The 23,336-nt window shown below is 38.8% G+C and overlaps 1 protein-coding gene across 5 annotated transcripts in view; it reads left to right on the plus strand.

Annotated features, from left to right (window-relative positions):
- The window catches only part of GADL1 (glutamate decarboxylase like 1), a 161,997-nt gene that overhangs the window by 83,389 nt on the left and 55,272 nt on the right, over positions 1-23,336 (plus strand). For all 5 annotated transcript variants that reach the window (XM_026000900.2, XM_072726622.1, XM_072726624.1 and 2 more), the window contains 2 exons: positions 6,085-6,284; positions 16,173-16,224. In XM_026000900.2, coding sequence (XP_025856685.1) covers positions 6,085-6,284; positions 16,173-16,224 — 252 coding nt within the window. The remainder of the gene's footprint in view (positions 1-6,084; positions 6,285-16,172; positions 16,225-23,336) is intronic.

Below are 23,336 nucleotides of genomic sequence, written 5' to 3' on the forward strand. Positions count from 1 at the left end.
CAAAAAAATGTCAATGATTCCTGAGGGTGTGTGCTAGGACGAGAACCTTGGTGTGTTGGAGGAGAAACTGAGCAGTCTGGTTTCCACAGGTTTCTTTTTTATTTTTTATTTTTTTATTTTTTATTTTTATTATTATTTTTTTTTCCACAGGTTTCAAACACACCCATAAAAACAGATAACTGGGGCATAACTGGGATTGACCTGTACTTTAAGACTTGAAATCTCTCCTTGAAGAGATATCTTTATGTCATCTTTTTTCCTTTCCTTCCTTCTCCCCTACCCCATCCCTTACTGTCTGTTTTTCACTTGTAAAGATCCACAGTATCTCCGAAAGCCATCAAGTGTAAGAGCTTAAGCAAGGTTAAGGCTTATCTCCACTTGGAGGATGAAGACCATGGACAGTTCTTCCTATCGCTCTAAGATTTCTCTTAATAGCCTTAACATAATCTATCAACTTGTCTGTATAGCTACAGACACATACCATTAAAAGGGGAGGAGGGTGAGAGGTATAATATGCTCATTTCATACACAATGAAGACGTCGGGAGCTGGCATCTTGTTCTTCAGCTTGCTTGGGGAGAGAAGTAATCACCGGTATGGGAATATGTCAGAGAAAGGAAGTGAGGAGCAGGATTTTGGCCAAAGACTGAGAGGTGTTCCTGGTTGACATTTCTTCATTAGATTTTCACAGTACTCCTGTAATGGCAGGTAGAACAAGTATCACTGTCTCCTTTACGTTGATGAGAAAAATGAAGGCCAAGATGTTGAGTGAACTTGCTTTGAGCTCTGACACCAGGTGACTAAATCAAAAGCAGACTCCCACATCTGCTGATTCTCACTTTATTCCACCAGTTCAGTAATGAAGTTTAAGTTGAAATATCTGTACAAGCCTGGGAAAATTCCATGGCCAGTCATTCTTATTGTGGCACTTAAGAGCATGGTGACCTGGCTACTCTTTACCTTTCCAGCCTTCCCAGCTCTGCCCTTCCTGGTTAATTAGCCCAAGTCATACTGAATTAATTCTACCTTCTCTTCTACCCAGCTGCTCCCCATCTTTCAGCTCTTAGTAACACATTTCTTCTCCCGAGCAGCCCTATTCTAATGTCTCCAAGTTAATGAAAGTTGACCTGCCTTCACATTCCCGTGTTCCTACCCCTATTCTAGCACCATCCTGTAACTGTTTTCCTATCACTCTCTCCATCTTAAACTCTTAGGGATAGCGATTTTCTTTTTTACTGTTACATGTCCAGTGCCAAGCACAGCTTTTGGCATATACTAAGCCTCTCAGTGTTTGTGCAATTCATCAATAAAGCCAAGATCAGAAGATATGATCATTTTTAAAATTCACTTTTGCATTTTGATGACAACCAAGCCTTTCTGCTATTTATAGCCTAAATTTAGTTTTGCGCATGCAATCAACAAATGTTAGCTGAGATGCTTAGTACCTCTACGGGTTGTATGCCCAGGCTTCTTATAGTGCTTGTTATATAACAGGTCCTCAGTACATAATTTTGTAATGAATTAATTAGTACAGAGATGATGAGTATACCACTTTCCTAAGGCATTTAGACAATGTCTTACATATAAATAATTATATGGGACAGAATATGGAAAGAGCCATATGGGAAGCATTTGGGGTAGCTTTCTTTTGCTAAGCTGAAAAACGTGATTGCAAGGAGTGAGGACTTAAGTAGGCCCAGGTAGTCACTGACTCCTGGGCAAAAGGAGGTAGCATTTGTTCTAGCCTATGAAAATTTAAAAAAATGGCTTGACTCATCAACAAGGAAAACATGCAACCTACCGGGTTCATTATGTACTTGTAGTAGTGATGACCTTAAATATCACAACAATTGCAAGTATTTAGAAACCTATAAAAATGTTTTATAAACAAGATGCCACTGCTAGTAAAACAGAGGTCATACTTACAGGAACAGAGTAAGGATCTGCAACAGGACTATAGTTACTTTGATCTCTATTTCAATGTGTTCTTGATAGGCCATCTCCCATTTTACCTGGCTCTCTGAAGTCTCTTAATGAGCATTGCTGGAGCACTCTTCCACATGTACTTAAGGGCCCACTGTAGAAAGACTGGAGTGTCATGGATAGAGTTCAGGTTCTTAATCCCAACGCCCTGGTTTGAAATCCAGCTCCACCACCTAGTGGCTACGTGATCTTGGGTAATTAACTGAACCTCACCATGTTGGAGTTTTGTCACATGGACAATAGCATTGACAAAAATAACAGAACTTACCTCATTGGGCTGTTTGGAGATTTAATGAGTTCATGCATATCCAGTACCTGACACACAGCAAAAACTCCATTAATTCTAGCTCTGGTGATTACTCTCATGTGCTACATTAAGTGCTGTGAGCCGAACAGTGAAAAGGGAAGTTGTGGTTTCTGTACTCATGCAGCATGCTTGCCATTTGCTTGTTTCCCTTTGCTGTGTAATTCATTCTTCAGCCTTCCTCTGCTTGGCTCTGAAAGGGGCCCAACTCCTACAAACCACATTTCCCAGACTCCCTTGCCAATTGGCTCCCTGTTCAGTTTGGCAACAGGACGTTTAGACAAGAGAGTGAGATTGGGAGGCCAACAGGCCTTCTCTGCTTCAGTGACATCACGGGCAGAGGCTGTCTCTTCTCCATTCCCCTTCTCTCTCCAAACAGAGCTTCTTTGGATGCTTCTTATCAGCTTTCTGCCTTGGGGAAGAGGCCAATACAAAAGAGAACAAGAGGAAAAAGACAAATTCCAGATATGATACTAGATTCACCAATGCCTGAATATTGTCTATGACTAGACTTTTAAATATATAAGCCTACCAAAAAATTCCCCTTTTCACTTAAGCTACTTTGATTGCATTTCTTTCACTTGCCACTGTGTGAGTGCGATAATACAATAGCTACTAATTCCTGAGAACTGTTTGAGATGGCATCACAATATAAACCAATTGGTATTCTCATTGCATCCATGTCCCTGGAAATCACATAACTAGTATTTATAGTCCTGCTAGCATTAAGATTGTAAAGATGAGCAAGATAAACAGGGTGTTTCTCTTTGATGATACAATAATGACTAATTGTTTTCAAAAACATTAACTTTTATTCTACGTATTCCAAAATGCTCTTTTCTCTGGAGATCTGAGCATCTTCTCATACTAGATGTGTATCTTAAAACTAAAGACATCTCATCCATTTTAACACAAGGATGTAAACTAAAATGCAAAACAGGAACTTTGTGGTGAAAGTTTTCATTTATTTTCAATAAAGTGAATCCCAAGCCTCCAGTTGTTCTTTATGAAAGCTTCCCAAGGCAGGAGAATTTTTTTCAGTGTAACGAAATTAATGGTGTCGCGACTACAGGACAATCACTCATTCTGCTCTATGCTTTTTTGGCTCTTCTCTTCTCCATTTGCCTATGATGATGCAATTCATCTCCTGATAATGGATAGGCTTCCTCTCCTTTTCAATCACTAGCCTGAGGCACTGAAACTTTCCCAAGATGTGTCCAAAGTTCATCTGTTTGGGAGTTTTTTTTTTTTTTTGAGTCTTTCATGGTTGATGGAAGTAAATTTATAGTCATGATGCAAGTATAAGAGTGTATGTGCATGCTTTGTCCCTAAAATGTATGCAGTGGCCTTTTTTTAAAAGATTTTATTTATTTATTCATGAGAGACACACAGAGAGAAAGGGAGAGAGAGAAGAGGCAAAGACACAAGCAGAGGGAGAAGCAGGCTCCATGTAGGGAGTGTGGGACTCGATCCTAGGACTCCAGGATCACCCCCTGGGCCAAAGGCAGGTGGCAAACCCCTGAGCCACCCAAGGATTCCTGCAGTGGCCTTTTAATGTTATAATATATGGTCAGGCTGCAGTTGCTATGGAAATAATAACCAAATTTTCTGACCTTTGAGGGTAGGGAGATGGAATGGTGGCAGCTGTGATCACAGCTGAGGATTGCTGATAGAGTTAAAGATTAAAGAGTAGGGAATCCCTGGGTGGCCCAGCGGTTTAGCGCTGCCTTCGGCGCAGGGTGTGATCCTGGAGACCTGGGATCGAGTCCCATATCGGGCTCTCTGTGTGGAGCCTGCTTCTCCCTCTGCCTGTGTCTCTGCGCCTCTCTCTGTGTCTTTCATGAATAAAATAAAATTTAAAAAAAGGTTAAAGAGTAAGGGGCTCTTTATACCTTAATGTGGAAATCAGAGCCATCTCTTCTTCCCCTGTGTCTACCAACAATATATATCAGAGCAAAACTAAGGACTTACAAGTATTCCTTTAGCTATTATTTTATGCTATTTATTTTGGATGCTGGTTGAGTGGAATTTTGGAGTTCTTGATTATAATTGGTCTATAATTTTTTACACAGCATAAAATCATGCATTCTGCTAGTGGAACACATTATATACATATTAGTGTCCACACAAGATAATGTTACTATCAAGACAGCAAGTGCCTGCTTTCATTTGGAATGTACCACATTGATTAGTCAAGTGAATACCCTCTCTGTTTAGAGGAGATCATTTTATAGGACCTCTGTGACCACTGGGGAGTTTCTCTGATAGCTTCCTGTACAGCACTGATCCTTTCATATCATTAAGACTTAGGAGATGTGCCAAATGAGAAGCTCATATATCTGTGTTTATTCTGTTCATACTACATGTCAGGAGAATGTTAGGGAAGTGTGGAATACGGGGAGTGGTATCATCACCCTAATTGCTTAGGGAGGGTCCTCTATGCCCAATACAGTGTTAAGCTCTATCGGTATGGACATGAATAGGAAATGATTCCTGCCCTCAAGAACTTGCTTGGCAACATAAAGAAAGAATCTACACAGACTGCATGTTGAGTACCAGCAGCACAGGAGCAAAGCCAGCAGAGGCATCCAAATATAAAAGGGAGAAGTGAGTCCAATGAGATGGGCAGGGAAGATGCTGAAGGGAAAGCATAACTTGAGATTCCCAAAGGAAGGGAAGATCTAGATAAAGAGGAAAGACTTTATTAAACTTTTAGTAAACTTCAGAACTTGTAAGTACTCCATATGTATTTTTTGAATGTGTTAAATATTATATTAAAATAAAAGTGAGGTCAAGCAAATGGTGTGAGCAAAGATGCAGATGGGGCATGATCTAGTGGTTAAGGGACATTGAGTAGTCTGGTTATGTTGGGGAAGCAGAGGGTTTTACTAGGTATTCTGTAGCAATGAAGATGCTCAGACAATTGGAGGACTATGAAGGATGGGTTAGGAAATCTGGGATTCTGTAGATACCAGGTAACTTTGAAGGCAACAGGTTTAAATTCTAAAAATTTAGAGGTCAAGGTGAAGAATCTAGAATGGTAGTAAACAGAGTAAATTGTTACCCACTGCTTAGAGAGAGGTAACCAGTCAGTAAATGAGAATTGAATTTGGTTGCAAAACCAACCCCCAAACCACTTTGGAATTGCAGCTGATATTTGTGGGGATCATAACTTGCTGGCTCTTGCTGAACTCTTCCACAGTTCTTTCTTCAGTTTTGTTTTTTTTTTTAATCCCTGGGTTGTTTTCACTTCTGGGCTTGTCAACATGGATATAACTTAAAAGGAAGGAGATATAAATGCATAGTTTCTTGCCTATGAAATTATATTAAGTGTGTTCAATACATTAGGTATTTTTTTTCCAATATAGAGGTTTGAGTGAGTTATAGATAGATTTCTTTCATCTTGAGAAACTGATCCACCTTGGTATTGTACAGGTGTTGCCAAGGTCACCTCCAAGCTTCCAAATACTCATCAATAAGATTGTGAAGATGCACTTGGCATTCTCAACTCGGAGGTTTTTTTTTTTTTTTTGTTTCCTTTTCAAACAAAAATGGTAACCTGTGTCTGAAAGTTAACACATATTGCTTCCTATGCAGGGCAGTCATAGAGTGAGAACAGGTGCTTTGGCACAAGGTAGTAGAACATCCTACAGGTTTTGTTTGTGGGTGTGTTTTTGAAATCATTCTAAAAATGGACAGTCTTACAGTCTTTCTTTCTTTCTTTCTTTCTTTCTTTCTTTCTTTCTTCCTTTTTTCCTTCCTTCCTTCCTTCCTTTTTTTTTTCTTTCTTTTTAAAAGGACCTTCTTAAGAAATGCTATTCTGCCAAGGCATCTTACCTCTTCCAGCAGGATAAATTCTATGATGTCAGCTACGACACTGGAGACAAGTCTATCCAATGCAGCAGGAGACCAGATGCATTCAAGTTCTGGATGACTTGGAAGGCCCTGGGCACATTAGGCCTTGAAGAAAGAGTTAATCGTGCACTCGCTTTATCTAGGTACTTGCCTATGTGTGTGTGTATGTCTGTAACAGAATCAATGGAAATAACATTTGCAATGTCTGTATATCTGTTCTTTTGTTTGTGCATTTCTTCTTTCATCGAATGACCATTTTCTCAGTACCTACTATGTGTTAGGAATTGTGGACAAAGCAGTCCTACCCTACCCTCTGGGATCCCAGCCCAGTAAGAGATACATCTAGGTGACAAAGCTGATAAAATGCAAGTGAACTTACTTTTTGGTAAGGGTGGGTATATGGTGCTCCAGGAGCACTCAGGAGGCTTCTTTAATATCCTTGATGGATACTGATAGAAGCCCTAGAAATGGAAGAAAATGGGTGTAGGCAGAGCCCAAATCATGGTGATTTTAAAGACCTGAAAAGTCTGGGAGAATGTGGGGCTGGAATAAAGACACAAAGGTAAGGGTAATGTGAAAGTGCTATAGTTACTTGCTTCATCATAGCAGTGGAGACAAAACTTTTGAAGCCATTTTCCAAGACATTAGAAAAACTCTTGAGATATAGGTGGTGGACATTTGCCACCCAAAGAAGACTCTTCTGCTAAGCGTGGATCAGTGGGTGCAAATGGGCAGATCATAGCCGAATTTAGTTTTAAATCTGATTTGTTGAGCCTGAACTACATAGGCTTAATCTTCTTGGTGTTAAAAAAAATCAAACATTTGAAGATGTAAAATATTTAAAAATAGGGAGATTGTCAAAAATCTGGATTTTTGGCTCCTCTCAAAGGATCAGAATGCTCTCGATCCCACATGGTGACAAACCACTGAACATGTTGATGCCTGTCTAGAGAACCACACTCCCCCTGCTTCCTCCTGTTTTTTGAAGACAACCTGGACTCAAAACTTAGCTCCATCATTTACAACCTAGGTGACTTGAGCAAGTTTCTTAACTTTTCTGTACTACAGTTTTGTCCCAATAAAACGGAGATAACAAAACGGAGATAACAATAGTACATCGTTCAAGTAATCATTATGAGGATTAAATGAATTGACATATGTCAAACACTTAGAACAGTGCCTGATGTATGCTACATGCTATATGATTTTTTGGTGATTCTTACTTGCTTAACCACTATAGGCATCAGCGTTTGTGAACTCTGTTTTGGATTCTCTCTCCTATTCACATTTCACTTGCAAAATCCTGAGGTCCCTTCTTAGAGATTTAAAACAATTTTTCTCTTTCTATACTGGAAGCCGTATGGGTGCTTTGTCTAACAGCGGTCTGAAAATTCAGTGTCTTAAAACAGCAATTATTTATTCTCGGACATCTGCTTGTGGGCTGGAGTGGCTTTATCTCATTCTGTGGTGGCTGTGAGGATTGGTGGAGGGTCTCTGTCTATTCCCCACATGCTTTGCATCTTCCTTGGATTAACAAGTGAGCCAGAGTATGTTCTTGTGTTGAAGATGACAGAAGGCCAAGAAGGCAAGCCCCATTATGCAAGCCAACTTTGTGTTTTATTTTTTAAGATTTATTCATTTATTCATGAGAGACAGACACAGAGAGAGAGGCAGAGACATAGGCAGAGGGAGAAGCAGGCTCCATGCAGGGAGCCCAATGCAGGACTCGATCCTGGATCCCAGGATCACGCCCTGAGCCAAAGACAGACACTCAACTGCTGAGCCACCCAGGCATCCCTGCAAGCTGATTTTGAAGTCCTGATTATGTCATATCTACTGGCATTCCAATGGCCAAAGCAAATCACATGACCAAGCTCAATGTCAAGAGGGAGGGAATACAACCTGCCTTTTAGCAGGAAGAACTGCATATTTACATAGTATTGACCTTGAAAATGAAACAGCCAGATTTTTACCAGCAAAATGGACGTATTTGGGAATGGCAGAGGAATTGAAATTCACGACACGCAAACTATGGCAAGCCATAGGCGAGTCTGGAGAACAAAGGAAAAGGAAGAGTTCACTTGTATAGAGGAAAGGGGGAAGTTGAGAGGGGATGTTTTCAACATGATTCCATTGGAAGAGACAGAGAATGATGGTTTCTCACTGGCTGGTAGTATGGCTTCTCATTGCCTAGAGCTTTTGCTAGACAAAGAGAAAATCTTCCTATTTGCTGTGATAGTAAAACAGGCATCTTTCTGTTGGAAAATACAAGGCATGCCTCCTCCTGTTGAGGTCTGCAGTTGATGGCGAGTTTGTAGAGCAGGAAAGCTCCATCTTCATGGCTTCCTGACTCCATTTCAAATGAGGTTTCCTTTATTCTTTTTCATAATGGTTTGGATAAAAGGACAGGTAAAGAGATGGCTTTGGCACTTTTAGAAGATTGTTAGAAGTCAACAATTCTAGTGATTATGATTTAAGAAGTAGTTTTAAAAATCTATAAACTGTACTGTTTAAGATGGGTTAGGTGGCAAGCAAAAGAAACCATAATTCAAGATACTATAAACAAAGAAAGGTAACTTATTATCCCATGTTCCTTCTAAGCTAGTATAATGATGACATCTGGAATGACTTTATCTAAGGGCTTAAACAACATCGCAGGCCTCGATTTTCCTCCATCTTTCAGGTTTGCCATCTTTTATGTGGCTTTATTCCTATGTAGGAAAAAGGCTGCCAGAAGTGTCCGCTCTCTATCCTCTCTTGTCCCAGATTCAAGTTCAAGGTCAAAATGAGAATGTGCTCCTCTCTCAGCAATCCCAAAGGAAGTTTTCATATTTGAATGAGGCAAAGGTCTAACTGTCATCAGTCACTGTTGCCAGGGAAATGTGATCTTCTCACTGGTCATACTGAGTCACATACCCTCCCTTGGCACTAGGACAACATCAATTCCTCTTATAGAATATATGCTGAACAGGTGAAAATATGCCTTTATTAGGAGCAGGGTTAGTGTACTTCCAGCAGAATTAAGGTAGATAACTACTCAATGTTGAAAATAATGAAACTGTCTACCATAAATATTCATAGTTTCTGTTCAATTAGAATAAAAGTTCAAAAAGCTCTATTTCCTTTTTTCTGGCATTTTCTCATACTACTTGAGGTAGACTCTCCACATTATTTGATTTAAGCTGCTAAGTAATTCATTGACAGGTGTCTTGAAAGAAGGCTAGATATAAATATTTGATGATCATATTTGTTATAAAGTTAAAATTCATCTCAGGGTAGGATTTAATTTATAGTCTAAGGATACTCTCTAATTTTTGCAGCGAGATATCACAGGAGGATAAATGTTAACACTTCAATTCAATTCAACAAACACTTATTGTTTGTAAATGTTTGTCAAGTTGAATTGAATTGAATTAACATTTCAGCGAACATCACTGCAGACTCTGTGACCTATATCTAAATATTTGAAAAATAATCCCTCTTCTTCTTCTTTTTTTTTTTTTTTGCCTTAACTTTCCAGTTTTCATACATCCAACCCTCTATTCCTGGGATGAGCAGAAGTCATCCTCTTCTCCTACCCCCAAGGCCAAGCAAATATTGAGTCATTTTCTTTTTCTTTTCTTTTCTTTTCTCTTTCTTTCTTTCTTTCTTTCTTTCCTTTTTTTTTGTTTGAGAAAAAGAAACAGAGAGACAGAGAGCTGGAAGGGAGGGGCAGAGGGAAAGGGAGAGAGAGAGAGTATCTTAAGCAGACTCCATGTCCAGTGTGCAACCTGTAACGGGGCTCAATCTCACAACCCCAAGATCTTGACCTGAGCTAAAATCTTGAGTCAGACAATTAACTGACTAAGCCACCCAGATACCTCTATTTTTATTTTATTTTTGACTAAGCCCTTTAAGACATATCACTTGGAATGAATACAAGATTCTAAACTCAGAGAAAATTTCTCTAGAATTAAGAATTATATCAAGTTCGAAACATAAGTATTTATTCTTATGGTTTTATTTATTTTCAAATTGGCTAATTGGTTTTTGGTTCTGCTCTTCAGGAAAGGAAAAGCTTTTTTTCTGTTCTAGGATCTATTGTGTTTGAGCCCAGGTACAGTGGTGTCCTGGTTAACTGGCTCTCTGGAGGGAGAAACAAAAACTCCAGTTTGTAACGTCTGCCAACCTCCATGGTGTAAATATTCCCATTGTGTAAAATTTCAAGTTGCCAACAGTTGAGATTTGCAAAATTCCTGAATATTTAACACTTGGCACTCACTAGCTAGTCCATACTAACTGTAGAACACCATTGATTAAGTGAGCCAGTGTAATCAGTTCAAACCACTGACTCTTGAGAGTTAAAACACCATTTCTCATCAAGCTCGCTGACCCTAGGCCACTGGCTTTAGAGTTTACCTAATAAAAACAATTCTCATTTGTGCCCAGAAGGCTCCGCCTGGCATAATATCTATAATTTCATAATTAATGTTGTTTTATTTCCAAGACATATTATTTCCTTCAGGAGATAAGAATTAGCAAAGTAAAGCTGCAAATGAGGATTGCATTACTATTTGGGATACCCACCAAATAGCCTGATGTAGAAAAGACACCCATTTCCCTAGACCCTCGGTCAGGTCTCTCAAATACTAGAAGGGCCGGGCAACTCTTTCCCCCTGAAATATTGCAAGAAAGATTGCCCTGACTCCCTAAAAACAATATTCCATGTTCCTGAATCGAAATGGAGCTTAGTTTTGAAATTTGTATATTTACTTAAGATTTAAGGATCAGAGTGTGATGGAATGATGAAATGGATTGCCACCACCTTCATCAGATAGCTTACTCTCTCTTCCCTTGGGAAAGCAAAAGCAGACATTAGAGGACAAAGATTCCTATTTAATGAGTTGTCAGAATCTAGGAAAAAGGGGAAATTAGTGCCTGGAAGATCTCTAGGGCCTTTACTAATTTCCATCTGACCCTTGTCATTACAATCTGCAAGAAAACTCTTATCTGGAGAAATATTGATGACTAAAAGCTTGATTGCCCCTTGGGTTGTTTGAAAACCAGTGACACTGGGAATTTACAACAATATGCAATTATTAAGCATGATCCAAACCCAGAGGAGGGATTTAAAACCACCACCTCCTATACCAGGCAGGTGATTGAGTATCCCTGATATCTGCCTAGGAAAGTTGAAAATGTTTCCCAATACCCAGGGCTACCTGTTGCCAGCGGCTCCTTCTAGGCCTCTGCCATGGCCCTCAGGTTAAATGGATATTCAGTAAGAGGTAATTTTTAAAGCCAGCCGAGAAAAGTCATGTGTGTAAATCTTTTCAACAACAACAAACAGCTTAAGAATTCCCATTCGGCTACTTTGTTAGATCTCCAGTGTATCATCTATCTAGTCCCTTGACACACAATCTCTGTAATCTCTCAGATGGCATTCATTTCACAGACTTACATGAATACTGAGGGATTTATTGTTTTCAGTGTGGCAAAGGTGAGCAGTTACACAATGGCACCTCTGTGCTAGTGTATTTCTGTAGGTGGGAAGAGGAGGGGAGTCTGTGGGGGTACGAGAAGGCCAGTGTTTTCATTTCTTCTTTATATTGGTAATTTTTCAAAAATCACAATTGCAGTAGAACGTATCATGTAGGTGTCTGTGATGAATCACACAAGTCATGCAATATGTTCTAATATATGCAGAGCATACAGAAAGCAGATGGAGAAGCCTCTCAGGAGTTCTGGGAGGCTCTGCACATCAGAAAAAAAATTTCAAATGAGGAGGTGAGACTGGGAGAGAAAGTTGGTCAGAGTGTTCCAGGGAGACTCTGAGTAGCTGAGAAAAGGACTGGGAAGGCTGCTTCCAAAAGGGAAACAATGTCCTGCCAAAGGACAAGTTAAATGCAAAAACATCAGACATCATCGTTTAACTAATTGGGGAATTGAGGGTCTTCAGTGTTGGAAGCATATTTGTAAGCAAAGGAAGAGGATGTGTTTGGAAGCAAAATTATCATTCGTGTCTGCTTCAAAATCAAGCTGGAATCTTACAACAAGGAGTTTTTTTAGCTAGTAGGACTGGTGAAAATTCTTGTTAATGTGTATTTTTTTCCTCCCTTCTCTCTTTTTGCTAAGCTTAGTAAGAAGCACAGTGATGAGTTTTATAAGCTATTGTTTCTTCTTCTTCTTCTTCTTTTTTAAAGATTTTATTTATTCATGAGAGACACAGAGAGAGGCAGAGACATAGGCAGAGGGAGAAGCAGACTCCCTGTGGGGAGCCTGATGCAGGACTTGATCCCAAGACCCCAGTATCACACCCTGAGCCAAAGGGCAGATGCTCAAGCTCAACCGCTGAGCCACCCAGGTGCCCATATTGTTGTTTTTTGAACCCATTTACCTGGATGCCTTTTGGTTGAAGTAGTTTCTGGTTCCTACATTATGTCCCCAAACTAAAAGTACATCTTTTTCTAGTTTGCATCAGATAAGATGCAAACTTATTTTCTTTCTTTCTAATTATTTTATTTTTTCTATTTTATCTTTGGTCTATTTCCATGTATTGAAAAGAAAAATTGTGAGGAACAAATCATTCCTATGAATGTAGGCAGAAATGACTCAAACCTTACTTGGATTCCCTCCCCAAACTCTTTTCATTTAAGCTTTAATTGGGGAAGGTACCCTACTGAAGATGCACTTTTCAACTAGCATCTCCAAAACTGCTCTCTGTGGGATAATAGACTTCCAGAAGATCTTAATGAATGTTCTTCCAAAAAATGTTTCCATGGTCAAATATGTTTGGGAAGTGCTAACTATATTATATTACTTCTCTCTCAGAGATTCAGTGTTCCTGAGGGGGCCTGTAATATAGAAACACTTTTAACTTTGCTTTTAACATTTTTAATATGCAGACATTGTTTATCGTTCACCCATCAACCATTCTTCCCTCTTTTTCTTGCTAAAGAACCTTGATTTTATTTAGGTAGCAATGGTGTAGCTGGGAACATTGGTCTAAGCCAATCTCTGCTGACTGTAATGAGTTTAGGGGTAAATATATGACTCGGCCTCAGTCAAGGGCTCACTCCGAAGAGGGAGAATTCTTCGAAGGCTTCTGGGGAAAATATTCTTACCTAAATAGAGAGAAAGAGAGAGGGAATGATTTTGCTCTGGCCCCCTCTTTTCCTTCTTGGACACTCATATAAGGATGTGAAGTGTGGAGTGTAGCACACATTTGAGAACGTGAGACAATCATTAGCACTCTGAGCAAGGCAGGCTGAAATGATAGAAAATGCCTGGTTCTTGATGACAGTATTGAACCATCCAACCAGCTCAATAAATGTCTTTATGAATTAAGCCAAGTACCCTTCTAATTGTAGACAAAAGTAATCTAACTGGCATGCCCAGCATTGCTCACATTTATTTGGCAACTGAACTTTTTTATGTGGGAAACCTATTAACATGGATTGGCATGGGGCATAGTCAGGTGACTCCAGCATAAGCCTTTTATTATGTATATAATAGCAACTCTTCACCCAAATCACCTCTGCTCTCAACTCAGTTGAGTGTTACACTTTGGGCTCTGAGAGTGGCTACAATGGGGACAGTGGCCCAGACAGAAAGCCCAGGTCCCCATCATTACCAAATAGCAGAGTTTTAACTGAAATGATCCAGCTCTGTTTTAGGATGCCTTTCTCTAGGGAGTAGCTTTAGCCAGTTTGACAGAAATAGCTTAAATTGAGACTTCTGAGCAAGTTTCCTACAGTCATCATCTGTTAGGGAAGGATTTTACCCACCTAGTCCCACATCTCCGTTACATACAGAAGGAAACTGAGGCAGGCTCAGGAGGCTAGGAATTATCCTAGAGTCACAAAGTTGATGAGCTGTACAATTAGAATCTTCTAGAGACAGTTCCAGGATTTCTGGCAATGCGAAGTTTTTCCATGGCCTCAGGGTGTCCAGGATTAGTGTAGGCTTCCTCAGCATGAGGTGTGGTATTGCTTTGGAGTTCACGGATAGCCTATATGTGTTTGTGTCTGAGAAGCTAAAAAAGTATGGTTCACAATCTTTCCTTGTAACGACAGAGATTATATATGCCTATCTATTATGTTTTTTGCTTTCCTTTTTTCTTTTATTAAGTTCTCTTTCAAAAATTACATGAAAAACCACATCTCTGAAACTTTGCAAAAAAATTTAAAAAGAGAGTTAGTAATCTCTGTCTACCTCATTGCATCCTGTTTGTTCCTCCCCCAGGTAAACGCAAACAACTTATTGTGTACCTTCTATTCTTTACTCTGTGAAAAAAACTATAGATAGATATAGATATAGGGATAGGTATTACTTTTGCATTCTTTTTGATAATTTCTTAAAAAGCAGAGTCATATTATCAACATTTCTCAATACCTTGTTTTTATCTCGTGCTAATACATCATGAGCATCCCTGTGATTTAATTGAAGTATATATAATTCATTCTTTTTAATAGCTGTGTCATATTACACTGCATTGCTATAATACATTTTATTTTACCATTTGCCAATTTCTGGACTTTAATCTTGTTTCTAGTTATTTTGCATGAAATACATGCACATCTATGTACACATAGATTTAGGTAAAATTACATATATGAATGATTTTATTTAATTCTTTTGAAACAATCTTTGAGATTATAAAAGCAGATTGTGTTATTTCAGTTTTCTTGGAATTGAGGCTCAAGAGAAACATTTTTATTGTCCTTAAGTATGAATTGAATATATGTAGTTAGTGACATAATCATACTCCATATAATTATTTTTTAAGAGATTTATATTTATTTTTTTTAGAAGGAGGGAGGGGCAGAAGAAGCCTCTCTCTGAGGCTCTCAGAGAGAGAGAGAGAGAGAGAGAGAGAGAGAGAGGATCTCCAGTTTTTGCTGAGCACTGAGCCTGACTCGGGGCTCTATCTTACAATCCTGAGATCATGACCTGAGCTATAATCAAGAGTCAGATGCTCAACCAAATGAGTCACCCAGGTGCCCCTTCCAGATAATTGTACCGTAATTTCATATGATGAATGGACCAGAATTTTCAAAGCCAGTCCTCATGAATGAGTGTCATGTTTTCTTTCTTTCTTTCTTTCTTTCTTTCTTTCTTTCTTTCTTTCTTTCTTTCTTTCTTTCTTTCTTTTTTCTTTCTTTCTTTCTTTCTTTCTTTTTCTTTCTTTATATATAAAATCACAATAAGTATTCTGGCAAGTACATTTTTGTCAATGCCCCTGATCATTTCCTTACATTTTACCCCCAAATTTGAAATACTGGGTCAAGGGGTATGAACTTCTGAAGGCTCATGATCAAATCACTAGTTTTTAAGGCCAATTATTTCAAATGGCTCCTCTTTTTATAGAAATAATAACCAAGCCCAAGGGAGAGGTGTCCATGTTGATTTACTCTATGTTCTCAGTCATTTTGGTCTTTTCTTGATCATATTTCACATCTCGTGTATCTGTGCCCTTTGCTTATGGCAAGATAGTTCTCTTTTCTCTGATACTGGAGATGACTTCATAGATATTCTAGTAGTGGCTACAGCCCACTTACTTTTAACATGATACTAATGATCAGTCCTTTTTCTCTCTGTTTTGGCCTTAGAAAACACAATGTCAAACTTCCTTGATCTTAAATGAGCTTACAGGTAGAGGTACACACCAAAAGCCAGCTAGGTCATTTAAGTACCTATGCTAAATCCCCATCTAGAACATGGATGTAAAACCCACATGGTCAGAGGTCTATCTCTAATCTATTTTAGGTGGTTTTCATACTGGGGTTAAAGTCTGATGCTAACACGTGAGATAGATATCACCTCATCCAAAAGATATATCTTTTTACTTGGGCCCCAGGAGTCTGTAGTACGTTCAGGGATATGTGTCAAAATCCTTGCTTATCCCCATCCCTCTGCCCTTCCTTATTTCTAAGCCTGTATTTCTAAGCCTTGTCTCTGCATTCCGAAATAACAGTGTTTTTGTGCGCCAGTCATGTTCATGGAATTGTTAGATGCCAGATTATAAATATTACTGTGACTCTCATTTTCAGGTACCTTGTAGAAGAAATCAAGAAAAGAGAAGGATTCAAGTTATTGCTGGAAGTAAGTGATTATGGAATTGTGCTCTTGATTTTGTCAGTCAACAGTGATGAAGGTGGCAATTTTCTAATCTGTTATATTTCATTGGTTTTTGTGTTGCAGACTTAGAAACAAGTCATTAGCTTAATTCATGGAGTCCATTATGTTAATTTACTCTATTAGTGAGTATTTTGCCTTTGTTGGATTCGCAAAGAACACATGTGCCTTAAGTATTGAAAATTAAAGTGCTCAGTAATAATTACCAAGGATAATACTGAATAAATATATAAATTGCATGATGATTGTACTGCGAATATTCCACTGTGGTGTAGTGGTGCCTGCACGTGAAAAATCAATTAAGTGAATGTACAATAATGCATATAGTTTTCTCTTTTTATAAAATAATAGGAACATATTAGCTTTGAAGCAGTGGGAAAATAAGTCATTTTGTGGTGGGACTGTTTGCTATATACAAGAAATAGAATAGTTGCAAGGATAGAGAATATTGGATTTTTCCCCCTAAAATATATGGTTAGAAAATATGAAGGATCTTATTTAATTCTGATTTTTAAGAAATATGAAGTGTGGGATGCTTGGGTGGCTCAGTGGTTGAGCGTCTGCCTTTGGCTCAAGGTGTGATCCCAGAGCTCGAGGATCGAGTCCTGCATCGGGCTCCTGGGGGGAGCATGCTTCTCCCTCTGCCTATGTTTCTGCCTCTCTCTGTGTGTCTCTCATGAATGAATAGATAAAATCTTTATTAAAAAAGAAATATGAAGTGTAAGAGGTTCTCTTAGATCTTCTGATAGCATACATTATATAGCAATCTTTAACCTGAGGCAAAAATCACCTGGAGATTATAATCTGGGAACCTTTTCATATGTAAGCAATCTGGCTAACCTTTAGCATTCATTTATTCAGCAAGATTTACTGAGCAATTACTATGCACCAGGCACAGTTCTAGGTACTATAGGTATAAGACAGGGAAATTCCCTGCCCTGGTGGTGCTTATATTCAAATGGCAAGTAACAGGCAAGCAAATTAATACCTAGCAAACATCAGGGAGGCAGATGTCTCAAGAAAATAATAAAGGAGTTTCATGAGAGAGTTACAAATAAATGGAGAGTTACAGATGTGTGTTCTATAGTAGAAATAAGGGTGGAATGCTGGAATGATGATGTGGATGGCAGTGTGGTGGCCTGTTTCACTTGGGTCATGCAGGTAGGGCCTTCTGAGGTCATCTTTGAGGTGAGACCTGATTGATGGTAAGTAGTGTGCCATGCAGATATCCTAGGGAAAGATGTTCTAGATAGAATCAGTAAACAACTACAAAGGCTTCCAGCTGAAAAGAATTCTATGTATTTGAGTAATCAGGAGTTATATTAAGCAAGTGGGGAGTGTGCAGGAGGTGATGCAGGTGGAGGGAGGGGCAGAGACCAGATCAGGTGGAGTCAGGTAGGTTCTAGTATTGGCTTTTATTCCAAGTGTAATCATTGGGGAAGTTTTATGCAGACAGGAGTCTGAATTCCATTTTATTTTATTTATTTATTTTTTAAAGTTTTTTTTAAACTTTATTTTATTTTCTTGAGAGGTAGAGAGTGCACGAAGAGTGGGGTGTGGTACAAGAGAGACTCTTAAGCAGGCTCCAAGCCCAGTGTGGAGCCAGATACAGGGCTTGGTCTCAGGACCTGAGATTATGACCTGAGCCAAAGTCAAGAGTTGGATGTTCAACTGGCTGAGCCACCCACCTACCCCCCAAATTCCACTTTAAAATATCATGCTGGATGTCCTAGGAAGAGAGGAATGAGGTGGGAGGAGATGAAGGGAGGCCAAGGAAAGGGTAAATCAGACAAACTGAGATGCTGTTGCAGTGGCCCAGGGGAGATATGGTGATGATGGTTTGGGAAAACCATCAGAGTTTGGGGAAAATCACAAGTTTGGGAAACACTGCTCCAGAGACTCCTGACCATGCCTTCCACCACTATCCACAAAAGAATCCAAAGTTCCTGAAAAAATAGGGACATAAGGGAACTTGAATAGACAGCAAGAGAATCCATATTTAAATAACTTTCTGGTAACACCTCAAAGAAGCAAAAAGGTGAATTTAGAGTATGGGACAGTCTACAGGACACCTGACTTGGTTCCTTCAACAGGTTGGTGGCATGAAGAAAAATTAAGGAGGAGGGAGTGATGATCACTCTGGGTTCAAAGAGACAGAAGAGGCCCCCTCACCATATGCAACACACAGAGTTGTTGGGATCCTAGTTTGAACAGTCGTAAAAAAAGTAGATTTTGAAACAGTTGGGAAGTTTCAAATGTGAAACTGGCTATTGGATAATACCGAGGAATTACTGATAATTCGGTTATCAGGTATGATAATGGCATTATCACTACGTAAGAAAGTGTGTATATTTGTAAGAGATACACACGTAAGCACGTGAGGGTAAATCAACAGCTCTAGGATTGCCTGGAGTTCAAATCTGAGTGACTTTTTAAGTTTTCTTGAGTTTAAGTTGCCTTCTTTATTTCCCTGAGGTTGAAATAAAGAGGGAATTCTACAAGTTTGAATCGCCTTCTTTATTTCTCTGGCTGTGGGAGCCATGGTGCTTATGGAAAGTGCTTTACACCTTTGGAACTGCAATCTTTTGATAGAGCTGAAAGAAAAAGTGATGAAAAGAAGGTGAACTGTTTTAGAAGTTATTTATATATTCTTCCTAGAGGCTTAAAAGTGATGGGAGGAAACGCACACCATCATCTTTATGGAATTGCAAACATTCACATCCTTCTAATGCAAGTTAAGGTGGGTTTTCATCCTTAGGCAGCCTTCTGTCCTGGATATTTTATCTATGGGAGCCAGATGGCCCCAAAGCAGCGAAGGTGGCTTTCTCAATAGCACTCCAGAATTCCTACTTCTAAGGGTTTTTATATGTGATCTGCATTTGCGTCTCTTCTCTGTGTTCTGTTTGGAGGAATAATGTACATTTAGACCTTGAATCTCACATCTAAGTGTCAAGGCAATTATCCTTTTTGTTAACAAATGCTTACTTTGGATTGATGAAATATAACTCTAATGCATACTTAAGAGAGATTTGATTAGAGTATAGTGTGTGAAATGGAGTCTTTCAATTTAGGAAAAATGAAAGTCTCTAAATATATATATATATACACACACACACATATACATATATTTTTTATATTTTCTTGTCTATATTTTGATTTATATTATATAATGAATATATATATTCATGCACTTTTTAGCAGATAGAATGTTAAGTGGAACATTGAAAATAGGAAATGAATACAAAACAGAGTATCCAGTACTTGAATATCTTTTCCTGAAAACAGCAAAAATAAGGCATCTCTTTTTGAAGATGATTGAAAGTTATCATTTCAAATGGATTCTGCATTATTCATGGCCCCCTGAAAATCATTTCTGTTTTTCTGTGTGGGATCTAAGATCTAATAGATGTTTTCCTAGAGGTTCATTCATTCGTATACTATCATTCACATATTTCCTTTTGCTCTCTTGGGAGAGTCCTAATTATTCAACTTTTTGTTTTTCTCTTCCTGAGTTCCACATTAGGAAGAGTTATTTAGATTTCATAGACTTGCCAGGTTATCAAGGATCTTCAAGGACATTGAGTCAATTTCCTGTTCAAGGTGGGAAACACCTTTCTTGACAGTAATGGTAACAGGAAGTTAACATTTTCCTGAACACTTCCTGTGTCAGATAATTCACAGCTCAGTTCTCTTCCTCAAACTCGAATTATTTATATTCTATTACTTATTGACCTGTACTATTAATATGTATCAAGCACACTGCAATTTGTAGTTATCTTTTAATCTAGTTTTATTAGATCACAGCACCCTTCTACCTGCAAAATCCAATGTACAGTCTTAGATCTTCATTCTGTTGAATTTCTTTAGCATTTTACACCTTATCCAGTCATTGCCTCCCTTTTGAAATGCTCTTCTGTTATGGTTTCTTTGAATTTCTCTCCCAGTTTTTCTCCTTTCCATGTGGCTTTTTCTTCTCAGTTTCAATGAGAAGGTGGTCTCTTCATCTGGGTACCCCATTAAATATTATTTTCCACTCCTCTGTCTTTTTTAAAATTTATTTAGTCATGATATAGAGGTAGAGACATAGGCAGAGGGAAAAGCAGGTTCCCCACTGGGAGCCCGATGCAAGACTTGATCCCAGGATGCCCAGGATCAGGAACTAAGCCAAAGGCAAACACACAACCATTATGCCACCCAGCCGCCCCTACTCTTCTGTCTTTAGTTCTTTTTGTTTCCACATACTCCTCCTGAAATGTTTAATCCATTTCTAGAACGTTGTTATCATTGGCTTCACTAATGCCTCTATCCGTGACTTGTCTCCTAAATTCTAGTCCTTTATACATAGGCATGTCCTGAAATTTTCAGTTAGACTACCACAGGCACTTCAAATTCAGTATCTCTTTTTTTCTTATTTTAAAAAAATTTTTAAGATGTACTCATTTATTTCAGGGAGGGGAATCAGAGGGAGGGAGAGAATCTCAAGCAACCTCCACGCTGAGCACAGCCTGACATGAGGCTTGATCTAATGACCCTGACATTGTGACCTGAGCTGAAACCAAGAGTCAGACGCTCATCCGACTGTGCTCTACAGAAACCCCTCAAATTCAACATTTTGAAACTGAAGTGTAGCCATTCTCTTTTCCCAAATTCTACATTCTTCTTTCAGTTATTACAAGTATGATCCATCCAAACAAAAATCTTGATGTTGTCTTCCCTATCTCCCTTGCCCTTCTCTTAAAGGTATCTTGGGCAGTTTTCTCCACTCCTGAAGCCACTGCTTCAGTTCAGGCTTCCATCACTCTTCAGATTGGCCTGCCTCATAACTCATCCTCTGCTCATCTTGGATGCCCCTCCAGCCCATCTCCACACGGTACCCATACTGTGGCCTTTCTAAAGTGCAGTCTGCTTCCAAGATTGAAACTCTCCAGGATTCCACATTGCCTTTAGGATCAAGCCCAAACTTCCAAGCATGGCAGATGAAGAAGCCCTTCGTGAAATGACTTTCATTTCCATGTCCATCTTCATCTCTCTTTTTTTTAAAAAAAAGATTTTATTTATTTTTTCATGAGAGTCAGATTGAGAGAGAGAGAGAGAGAGAGAGAGGCAGAGACAGAGGTAGAGGGAGAAGCAGGCAGAGAAGCAGGCTCTACACATGGAGCCCGATGCAGGACTCGATCCCAGGACTCCAGGATCACGCCCTGGGCCAAAGGCAGGCGCTAAACTGCTGAGCCACCCAGGGATCCCCATCTTCACCTCTCTTCAGTACGCCTTGTCCTCTATTCATTCCAAGTTCTTGCCATCCACCCGAGTACATGGGCTTCTACATGTGCGCTATGTCTATTGCCAGAGATGCTTCTTGTATTATGAGAAGTTTCTTCTTTTGCAATTCTCATTCCATTAAAGTTTAATTGCCTCTACCTAGCTCCATTACTAGTCGCTGAGTTCCAAGAGATAAGCATCCAGTGTAAGTCATTTTTCTCATCTTAATGTCTGGTCCAGTATCTAGAACACAGAAAATTCTGCTTATTGAATTGAATATTTCAGTTACTCATCTTTGGGCAGGCTATAATTCTTTACCATTCTCCATCAAATAGTGTATGCAAAAATAGTGATGCGTCTCACCTACTACAGATTTTAATGGGGGTTATTCATCCACTTGAAAAGGACATCTCTTTCTACCAATATAGCTCCAAGTAATAGTCACTAGGCTAATAGAGTGCCTGCTGTATGCCAGATACAGAAATAAATTTTGTAAATAATCTCTGTGCTCATCAAACCAACTCTGTGGGATAGACAATATGATCTCCATTTCATAGATTAGGAAGCTGAAGATTAAAGTGTTCAACACTTGTCCAAGCAAAGACCTGGTAAAGTTGGGATTCGAGCCACATCCATGTGACTCTAAAACCCAGGTTTTTTTGTGCTACTCAGTGCTGCCTTTGAAATGTTTCAGTAGTCTAATCAGATATTTCAGATCGAATACCTTGAAGTCAGTTAAGATCCATCATGCCCCCTTTCTCCATTTTATACTTGCATGATTATTTCACTCTGTCTGCTAGATTCTGCATTTCTACTTATTAAAATGCCCAGTGCTAGCTTTGTCTTTTTTTATTATTGTGATATAATGATGTCATAAGCAAAGGAGATGAATTTCTTTTGATGTGACTTGGTTTTAGAGAATGCCAGCTATGACATCTTGGTGACCCTTGACATATTTCCCCAAAGGGGTCTCATATCGTTCGCTCAATAATCCTTGCTGAAATTGACATCATAGTTACCTGCTTTATTTCTTAGACTATATCTATTTCTTTTCTCTCTGAAATTCAGGCTAGAATGCAGCCATCCTTTCTTTAGTGGTACTTCTGTGTTTCTCCATGAATTTTTAAATATTATGACAATGTTTTCCCCACTACAGGTGTTTTTGTACCCTTCACTATCATTTGTCTTCTGTCGACACTTGGATTCTTTTTTATGCCTTTTCAATTTTATGGTGTTAGAGTACATAGACTAAAGTATTCCTAAGACACTTGAGAGGTCAGGCTTTCCTATACACAGGGAATAAAATGGCATGTGAATGGCTCTACTCTGAAAATATTCATTAGTGGTTTGAAGCCTCTTGAACAGAGTCACTGTATCAAATTCAAGCTACACAGGCAAAGAGACAAGGAAAACTCAAATATGTTCCTTGTGAATATTCAAAGGGATATTTTTCCCAAATCTTAATAATTTTGGAAATGATGAAGTAGAAATATTCCACTAAATGGAATCAAATTTTCTCCAATCAAATGAAGTGTCAAAAGGACTTCATCAATTTTCAAAGGCCACGGCACTGAAGCCACACCATTCTAAAAGATACTGGGAAAAAGGGATCACAGATATGTCACTTCAAATATATCAAAACAGAAACTAAGTAAAACAAATGTAAAAGGTGATTTAAAAGGCCTAGGTCCTAACTTCTAAAATATAGAGCAGCTACGGTAGCAGGTAAAAACTACTACAAAATGATTTATGATGTTGCCATACAAATGAAAAGTAATGAGTTAATGATGTATTAGTCAGGGTCCAATAAGAACACAAAA

This window comes from Vulpes vulpes, chromosome 11 (assembly GCF_048418805.1).
Source record: "Vulpes vulpes isolate BD-2025 chromosome 11, VulVul3, whole genome shotgun sequence".
Lineage (NCBI taxonomy): Eukaryota > Metazoa > Chordata > Mammalia > Carnivora > Canidae > Vulpes > Vulpes vulpes.